Consider the following 9,785-nt stretch of genomic DNA (forward strand, 5'->3'; position numbering starts at 1 on the left):
ATAAGTCCTCATTTTCAGTTTGTTCCTGGTCATGCATTAAGTTCTATGTGATATCTGGGTGTACGTTTTCTTGGATTACCTCCTGTTTTGTTTAGTATTGGATTAAAAGTCTCCTTGAGTGTCTCCTTTGTCATGCACTTTATTAAAGCCACCTACTCTGTGACAGATTCCAGTTAATCACATCACACATATTACTTTGTGAGAGTCCAGTTATCAATCACATCCTCTGTTGAGGCAAAGTTACATGGGTTTTTTGTTGAGCATCAAGGGATTTATGTGGTAAATGTGTTTTCATCATAGTTTATGCGCATGTCCTATCTAACAAAAACATTATCCGCCTCAATTGAGCACTTTTTTTGTGTGCACTTTTTTAGAATTTATGCGCATCTTGGCATTTCCATTCAGCGTTTTTTATGATATTGCAAAATTTACATAAAATTATGTGGATGGTTGCATAGCTAGTGACTGAACCCTTATGTGACAGGAATACAGTACACACACAAGCATTCACACAAACACACATGGCAGTTGTTTTTGTGCTAAATTCCGGTCCTAAAAAAATACAATATAATGTTGTAGTTAAATTGTTGACTTTATTAAAAAGTGATTATTCTTTGTTCTTTTGTAAGGTTCTTGAATAAATTAGATGGTGTTGTTACAGCGGAACTCTTTGTATTTGACTTTAATTCACATAATCTGTGATTGTGTAGTAGCCTACACGTCCAAGTTGGTTTTATTTGTAGTAGACAAATGTGGCTACCGTGTATCAAAGTTTGAGAGATCTAGCACAAACAACCACTGAGTTACTGATGATTAAACAAAAAGTGTTATTACTATCCTTGGTCTCTCCCTATGGCGGGAACATGCAGATTTTGTGACAAAATTTCTCAAACTTGATTAAATATGCATTTTTTTTAAGTAACTTTTAACAGTGCACAAATTGTTTTCACCCATACAGAATATAAATATGCAAACATTTTATGATTTATTAAGCTTATTTTAACTGCCCTGGTGGAAAAAAAGTGCAGTAAAATACACTTTATTTCAGTACACTTCCATAATGTACTTAAAGTGCTCTATTTTTGTGCACTAATTTTGTACTTAATATACTAAAAATTAAGATAACCTTAAGAACATCTAAGTGTACTCAACTGTGCTATTTTGAGACACCATGAATATGAACTAAAATGTGCTTTTAACATACTATCTCTGTATTAAAAAAATGTATTTAGTTACCACTTGTAGTACACTTATTATTTAAAATATAAGAATAATATATGATAAATATATACAAAATGTATTTATAATGTATTGCCCACATATTTTTATACATTAAATAATTCATTTCAAATGTACTGTAACTATGTTAATATTCTCTTTATATGATATACTTGACTACATGATAATGGTGTCTTTAAATAGTACTGTCATGTGAAATAATAGCGAATGCAGCAAATAAGAAAAATAGCAGGAAAGATAGCAAGGGTCAGACGTTGTGGTTGCAGATGGGTAAGTATTTCTTGGTAGCATAGAGACTGCAATGGGCAAACCAGTCCTCCGACAAGAGTCCAACAGATATTCCAAAACTGTCTAGATGGGGAATATACAGAACAGGAAGGAGGAACGTGGCCAGACACAGCCAGGACTAACACGGCACGAGCACACCAACGATATGACAACACAGGGCAAAATGCACAGTCATTATAGCGGCACTGATCAGCTCATAAGCAGCAACACACACTCAGTAAAGAGTAAAGACACAGAGTAAACCTGCAAACTGTTACAAGTACACTATTAGTATGTCATTAGTAGCATTTTTCCCACATTAAAATATATAAAATATAGCACTTTAAGTACTTTATGCTAAAAGTATACTTACTGTTAAATTGTAAATTTTAGTACACATTCAACCTGCATGTTTTATTTTTCATGAAAATATATATATATATATAAAACACTATATATATTATAATACACTTCTGTATATTTTGTTTACTTCATCTGACTAAACTTCAAATCAATTTAAGTGTTAGTGCTAATTAGTGCATTTATATTAAGTGTACTTAAGTACCACAGGTGGGAAAATGTACTTATACTAAGTACATTAGTAATATATTTTTAATAAAATCAATTTAATTTAAATTTAGGATTACTATATAAAAGTCTCTAAAGATTGAACTAATTTTTAAAGCATTCAAAGCACACTTTTAAGAAATACACTAATAAAGCCCCTCTGTATATTTTTGCGCCAGTATACTTTATTTCAGTGCACTACTGAGGTAGAAATATATACTTTTAATTAGTGTATTTATAGTGTATAACTTTTACAATTTTATTTAGCACAAAAAAAGAATGTACTACAAATGTACTTGCTTGTATTTAAGTATTTTTTTAGTGCATTCGAGTATACTTTTTTCACCTGGGTGCATATAGGACGACCGTCACTGCAAGTTCGTCCACTGGGGGGCGGCGTAATTATACCATTGTAAACACTAGATGTCACTGTTGTACACCAAATAAAAATCTCATCCCGACTGGCAAATTAGCTATGATATTCAATTATCCTGAATATCATAGCTAATTATATGGAATTTTATTTCGTTTTCTCTTCTTCATTTTTATTTATTTGTTTGTTCGTCATCCTGATAGATGACATGGCACAAGAACTATTCTTAGCAACAATAATCTCTCACCAGTTTGATGCAGTCAGAAAGAAAGAATTATTTTTTCACTCCCCACCACTGTAGCTCCCGCCTAATGCAAAATGTAATAATAACATTAGAAATTGTTCAATGCCTGATGGAATCTGATAACTGTTAACTTTGTTTGACTCAAGGTTGATGCATTGTAAACAGCTTGAATTGTTGCTGTGCTTCCCTTTCAGCAACAAATCTGAAGGCATATTGAAATATGTATATGCCTGCAACCACACACACTGAAAGAGACAGTATTCATGATACTGCCTCATATACAACACATATGACAAAAACTACAAGTAACTGTCTTGCGCAAGTGGCTGTGGTAATCATACAGTGCTTAAAATGCATTACAAAAGCTTTAATGTAAAAAAAAATATATACCAAATGCTCTTGTTCTTCTTGAATTACGGCTTTATTTCCACACATCATTGCAAAGGGATTGGTGGATTCTTTATTGCAGAGGTAAAATACTGTGATAATGCAACAATGGTGCTGCATACCAACATTTCACACCTGTGCAGAGCAGAGCCATTGGCATTCATTGTGTCTGGATTCAGAATAGAAGTGCAAATGACTGTGAGAATCACTGTTAATAGCTCCACAATTATAAGACTAGTGAGGTTTTCAAAGATAAGACCTCAAAGAATGGGCTTCTAGCAGTCGTTGCAGTGTCAGATACGTCTGGTTAAAGGAGGACTGAAACTGATTCTAAGGGGAAAAGATTATATACAGAAAACTGGTTCTTTTAAAATGATCTAGTATGCTTCATCTGACCATCACTTAATTGTCCTGATTAAATCAGCAACGAATTCACTAAAAAATATTTAGGCTTAAATGAAAGACTTGTGTATTTGAAATGCATATAAAATGTCCACCACATTGGGTTACACAATGTCTATATGGTGTTTTTGATAAGACAAACCATGTGCAAATTCATAACTCAACACCATTATTTTGTCTTTAAAACTGCACTGATCTACAGACAGTTTCAAAAATGCGGTTTGAAATCGCTGGTGTTTCTTACATCACAAACGTCAACGTCCCGGCAAGCTTTAGCATATCATTAACTATGACCGCTCTGAAACAAGGGAGTCCTGTAACATTAGCAACACATTATTAGCTGTTTGATAACATAGTCAAGCAAAAGGCTAATCATATTAATTACTATTATGACGTTATAAAAAGCGACACCATTGTGCAGCGTTTACCAAGTTGACCAAGTGGATCTCTGAGCTCACGCAAGTAAATGGAGGTGGAGCTAAATAACATATTTATACTAAATGAAGCAAGGGTGTAGAGTTACATTCAAGCTATTTTAAGGCATGTAGACATTTTTTTATTAGGAAAAAAAAACGTTTAAATATGTCATTTTGTGATCAAAGATGAGTTTTAAAAGGGATAAAATTATTGACTACAGGGTCTTTAAATTTATATGATGTTTTATTAACAAAATTTGGGAGGAGCAGGTTCAGATAATTAACCTGATTAGCACAGGTGGAGAGCATTCAGTTAATAAACTCTACCATAACAAGAGGTGTAAATACAGAAGACTTACCTCTGTTCACCTGAGAGTTTATTAGCATCCCTCCTCAACCCCATCTCCTCACTTCGAGTTCTATCTATTTTTACCACACCGGGGGGAGTACTCGGAGCCCTCCCCCCGGACAGCACGCCAAATACGCATAACTTTTATTCTTGAATTATATGTACATGTGAACTCGTGAATCAGTTAAAAAGTATAAAAGTAGTTAAAATGTGGCTGTTGAACAAGCGATATTAAAATGTATAAGATTGGATTTCTTGATGATAAATAAATCTGGTTATTGTGCATTATTTTTGTTTTGTTTTCGCGCACAAAAAGTATTCTCGTTAAAACACATTCTGTTTATTATTACTATTACAGAAATCTTATATGTTTCTTCTTACCTGTTTCATTTATATACGACTGACAAATATCCATTACATTATGTTTAATAGTTTGTTTATGTTAAAACTCTGTAATCCAAATGGATGGAAATCCAAGATAAGTTCACTTTAAAATGAAAATGACCCCAAGCTTTACTCACTCTCAAGCCATATCCTAGGTGTATATGACTTTCTTCTTTCTGATGAACGCAATTGGAGTTATATTAATAAATATCCTGACGCATCCAAGCTTTATAATGGGAGTGAGCGGGATCAATGAATATAAGCTGAAGAAAGTCGCGTCACTTACGCTTTTTTCGTAAGTTGAATACGGAAGGCGGTCTGGCGGAAGCTAGATATTTTACTTTATAACTTGTTAAATATGGATATTTTTCTTACACAAATGCATCACTTTGCTTCAGAAGGCCTTTATTAACCCTCCGGAGCCGTGTGGAGAACATTTATAATAGATGGATGCACTTTCGTTCATTTTCAAGTGAACTAATCCTTTAATATGCAATTCAAATACATAAAATACATTTTGGCCTTTTTTGAGTGCAGAAAGTGTAACACCTCTCGCAGTTCAAAATGCTTACATTACGTCCTACGCCTTCCGTATTCAACTTACGAAAAAAGCATAACTGACGCGACTTTCTTCAGCTTCATACTTGTTGGTCCCGTTCACTGCCATTATATGCGTCAGGATATTTATTAATATATCTCCGATTGTGTTCATCAGAAAGAAGAAAATCATATACACCTAGGATGGCTTGAGGGTGAGTAAAGCTTGGGTAATTTTCATTTGAAAGTGAACTAATCCTTTAATTTCCATCCATTTGGATTACAGAGTTTTAACATAAGCAAACTATTAAACATAGAGACTGTCCTCCTCCGAAAAACGACCCCATAGGTCAAGAAGAAACAAATAAGATTTCTGTAATAGTAATAATAAACAGAATGTGTTTTAATAAGAATACGTTTTGAGTGCAAAAACAAAACAAAAATAACTCTTTTATGTCCGAACGCCGGCTCCTTATTGGCCGGCTCCTCCGTCAGCATCATATGCATGCGTCATGCTGCTCACTTGTTACACCATTGGCCAATACCGAGTCGGCGTTCTGACGTAGAACCTGGAAGCGCTGGACGTAAACAGCATAGCAGAAAGACGGGGGAGAGAAGATATTAAGAATAAAGTTGTTACTTTTGTTTTGTTTTTGCGCACAAAAGGTATTCTCATCACTTCATAACATTGGGAGATATTTTAATGGGAGATAATTTTATGGGAGATAAAAAACCTCTCAGATTTCATCAAAAATATCTTAATTTGTGTTCTGAAGATGAATGATGGTCTTACGGGTGTGGAACGACATGAGGGTGAGTAATTAATGACATAAATTTCATTTTTGGGTGAACTAACCCTTTAATAGCGAATGGGAACTAGGAATATGATTACATACATTTTCAAAAATGTAATTTAATTTTTATTACATTAAAACAATGCACATGCATGCTAAAACATTGCAATGAAACTGAAAAAATATATATAATCCAATGAAACATCCTCCCCACCTAAACCCAGCCATCAAACATTGCCTGTAAAAGTGTGTGCTTTCCTTCAGCACTATTGCCAAGAACAGCCAGCTATTAGGAAAAGGAAAGAGTGTGTGCGCGAGAGCTTCCATAGCAACTGTTTCCCCTGCTGGCCAAGTTGCCTTGTGACGCTGAGTCAGACTGGGTTAGTGTTGTCTGTGCTCACTTCTGTGGGACATGAGTGACAGGCCAGGCATGTGCTTTCCCATTTGTCATGCTGTTTTAAGAGATGTTGTTGTATGTAGCACAACATAGTCAAATAACTACCTGACAAATATTCAAATGTAGGCCTATTCTTTTAAAAGTAAGCCTCTGGAAGTGATATTTTGTTAACTAATAATTAAATTAGGCTACCTTTAGGATGTTGGGTATATTTAAACATGATGGATATGTATACAATAATGTTAAAAATCTATTGAATAAAGGGATAATTATCTGCATCTTTCCAAAAACGTTGCCTGGTGGGAATAAAAACTATATAAAAAAAACATGGCATGTAGCTGTGTAAATCAGGATAATGTACAGTCAACCATTTTTTTAAAAAAAAAATAAAACAAGCAGTGTGATCAGAATCCAGCATACATTATCACTTGCTTACTAGATTTAAAGATTTTTTTTTCAGTGTTCGCCTTTGTTAGAACCTTATAAGGATGCACTTAATATGTGTCCACAAACTTATTTAAATTTCAATGTAGCTATATTTTGTAATCGGTCAAAATAATTAGTCACAGAACAAGTTTCCCATTTTAGCAGGTTTCGGGGGGAAGGGAGTCAGATGAAACTGCACATGCGCAGAGAGGATTACATTCAAGGGAGATGAAAGCTATTGATTACATGGATTTCTCGTGCTCCTAATAAACTTTTTGCTCTGCGTTTACCTAAGTGAACTCCAGTATTCAGAGCATTTGGAAGGAATCTAAAGGAATCGGATTACATTTTCCAAGAAGATAATCTCGGTGAAAAATAAGGTTTAATTTTTGCGATGGCGCGATGGTTTGCCCGACACGTGATCTGCTCCATCCAATCATGGCGCAGCAACGATAGCAATATCTTCTTTGTTCTGGATTTATCATCGTAGCTGACTAATTACGCGTTTACATTTAATGGATTTTTAAATATCGAGTATTTAATCGCTAGGGAATGCTCTCTGTATGCAGTGTATTTTAAAAAAGAAGACGTGTTTTATGGAATCCCTGCTTAAAAGCAGTTTTAAGCCGCGCGATCGGTTGTGTGGGTGATCACATGACTCTCCCTGCCCCCACTTCGATCCAATGAATGGGGAAGAAGAAGTCGGACATGTTTGAGGGAAATGTGTTGAATAAAGAAACGTGGCTGAAGACAAGAAGAAAATCAGGATTTTTACCAACAATGAGGAATTCGACATATTTTGTTTTTCCTTTTTATTTTCAATTCTCTTAATCTGGATAGAGGTATATGTTAAAGAGAATTTGATTTATTTGAAAATAATGTTGTAAAACATTAATCATTTAAATTAATCGTTTTAATTTAAATAATTCATAGATGACTTATAATTTGACCGGTTTAGTGTTGTACTTTTTGTTTCCCACTATCTATGACATTGTTTCAAATCTGTAACCTTGGTAGTGGGGGATGGGCGGCAGTATATTTTTCTAAAAATCTGTTCTCATAAACGGTTTTAATTTGAGGATCGTTTTAAAATACAGGTTACCAGATCATTTACTTTTAGGCGTCTAACAATTGTTAATGGCTTCTGGAAAGAGAATCTTTCAATTAGTGTAGTTAAAGTGTCCTCTAAAAGGTAGCTCGGCTGATTTAAAAAGATCGACAATATTGTTAAACAATGATGGCCTTTGATCAAAACGGCTAGAAAATTACAGGGGAATCAAACGTATTTTAAGTTTTATAGATGATTTTGGCTGTGGTAGGCGTAGAGCTCGACGTCGGCCTAAACGCAGTAGTTCTTTTTATAGGCTATTTGTGTAAATTTTCGACGTAATTCAAATATTTAAGTTATTTCTGGCTACTTTAGTGTGTTTTGTATATATTTTTGGTCCTTTAATCGTGTTTAACCACTGCGTGTCGTCGTTCGAAGGACTAAAGTTGCTGCGTCATTTCATGGAGGACACTCCTTGTAGGCCATGTTGAATCGACACAGAGAAGGACATAGACTTTTGTCAGTTTTAGTTTGACATTTTTTACATTGCGTTAATGGGACGATTATACAAATATTTTATACAATATTGTGTTTGGCTTTTAGGTTTCTGTTTTTTTTTTTTTTTTTTTCGTTTTTTTTTTAGGAACGTATTACTATCACGTGGTTGCTTTTAGACGTTTGAGTTTAAGTATTTTGTGGGTTTTGTCTTCATACAGGCAGTAGATGAGGAACAGACTGTAAGGCGAGGTGATCTTTACGTGTGTGTGCCGCATTTGTCTGTTACGCGTGACTAATCGGGTGAGCCAATGGCGTGTTTCCAACCTGCCCTGGGTGAACGCGCCTTAGTTTTGGGGAACCAATCAGCGAAGTCATTTGACGTAACACTCAACTCTTGAGAAACGCAATATTTCTGGAAATGTTAACGCAGCCATAAGTGTTGTAAACTGTTCGCGAAAATGTTTCACTGTATGTTGGTTGTAGTGGCGGTATTGCCTAGACAATGTTTTTTTGCGAAAGAATATGGTTTAAATTCACAAATCGTGCTCCGGGGGATGTGCGGGCGTGGCCTATTTGACGGACAGATCGAATGGCCTATAGAATACGCGTAGGTGTGTACGAATGGCGTGACATCAGCCAATGGAGCCGTCGATGGGTTTATAAAAAGTCGGGCGGAGCCTCAACTTCGCCATTTCATTGTAGCGCTGAGCTGGAGGATAGAGGAAGTCAGAAAAACAAGGCCGCGAAACTCGGATACTCGAACGAAACCGGTTTAAAAACAGAATCCGGATCCATCCCGATGGAGACGGCCATTAGCCCGCCCTTTGACAGGTACCGGTTGGAGTAAATGACATTGCACTTGTTCTGTGAACGAAAATGTTGTTTGGAATATTGTCATAATTCGGCATCTTTCGGAATTAATTTCTTTTAATCACTTTCGTCCTGTCGCAGTAACTTCAAGTGAAATACCGGAATAATAAGACTGCATTGACTTTCACTTTCTAATGGCAGTGGTGTTGAAACGACTCTATTTTTTTTTTTTACAACGCCAGTTCGCCGCTAGTCTTCAAGTTTTAAAGTCTGATTTTTAACGAGCAGCTGCCCGCCTTTAGTGCGCAGGCGCGTTTTCGCTCCCTGAACTGGGTAGTTTATTGACAAATTTGTCGGTGTTTAGACTGCCAAAATTGAGTGATTTTTATATTTGAGACAGTTTGAATTGCATAAATGATTGTATGCTGTTAAACATGCAGTGCTAGGATGCGAACGTGAAATTAGCAGGGTAAGCTAATGCTATCAGCTAACGTTACCAGTATCCTTTTATTGGTCATACAGGTTGCGGACACGCTACTAAAATGTGTTATAAACTTGTTTTGGATGATTATTAAGACTCGGAAGTGTGTGCTGAATTTTAGATTTACTGAATATAGCATGTTGCATCGATCATTTCTTCCGCGAGT

The 9,785-nt window shown here is 35.4% G+C and overlaps 1 protein-coding gene across 4 annotated transcripts in view; it reads left to right on the forward strand.

The window, feature by feature from the left end:
- The first annotated feature begins 6,980 nt into the window (after nt 1-6,980).
- The window catches only part of LOC127500860 (bromodomain-containing protein 2-like), a 12,884-nt gene continuing 10,079 nt past the window's right edge, over nt 6,981-9,785 (forward strand). Inside the window, exons 1-2 of one of the 4 annotated variants that reach the window (XM_051872410.1) lie at nt 6,981-7,624; nt 8,547-9,159. In XM_051872410.1, the coding sequence (XP_051728370.1) occupies nt 8,918-9,159 (242 nt within the window). In that variant the 5' untranslated portion in view covers nt 6,981-7,624; nt 8,547-8,917. Of the gene's footprint in view, nt 9,160-9,785 lie in introns of all 4 variants that reach the window. The other 3 variants (XM_051872409.1, XM_051872412.1, XM_051872411.1) reach the window with 3 other exon arrangements.

Source organism: Ctenopharyngodon idella, chromosome 19 (assembly GCF_019924925.1).
Source record: "Ctenopharyngodon idella isolate HZGC_01 chromosome 19, HZGC01, whole genome shotgun sequence".
Lineage (NCBI taxonomy): Eukaryota > Metazoa > Chordata > Actinopteri > Cypriniformes > Xenocyprididae > Ctenopharyngodon > Ctenopharyngodon idella.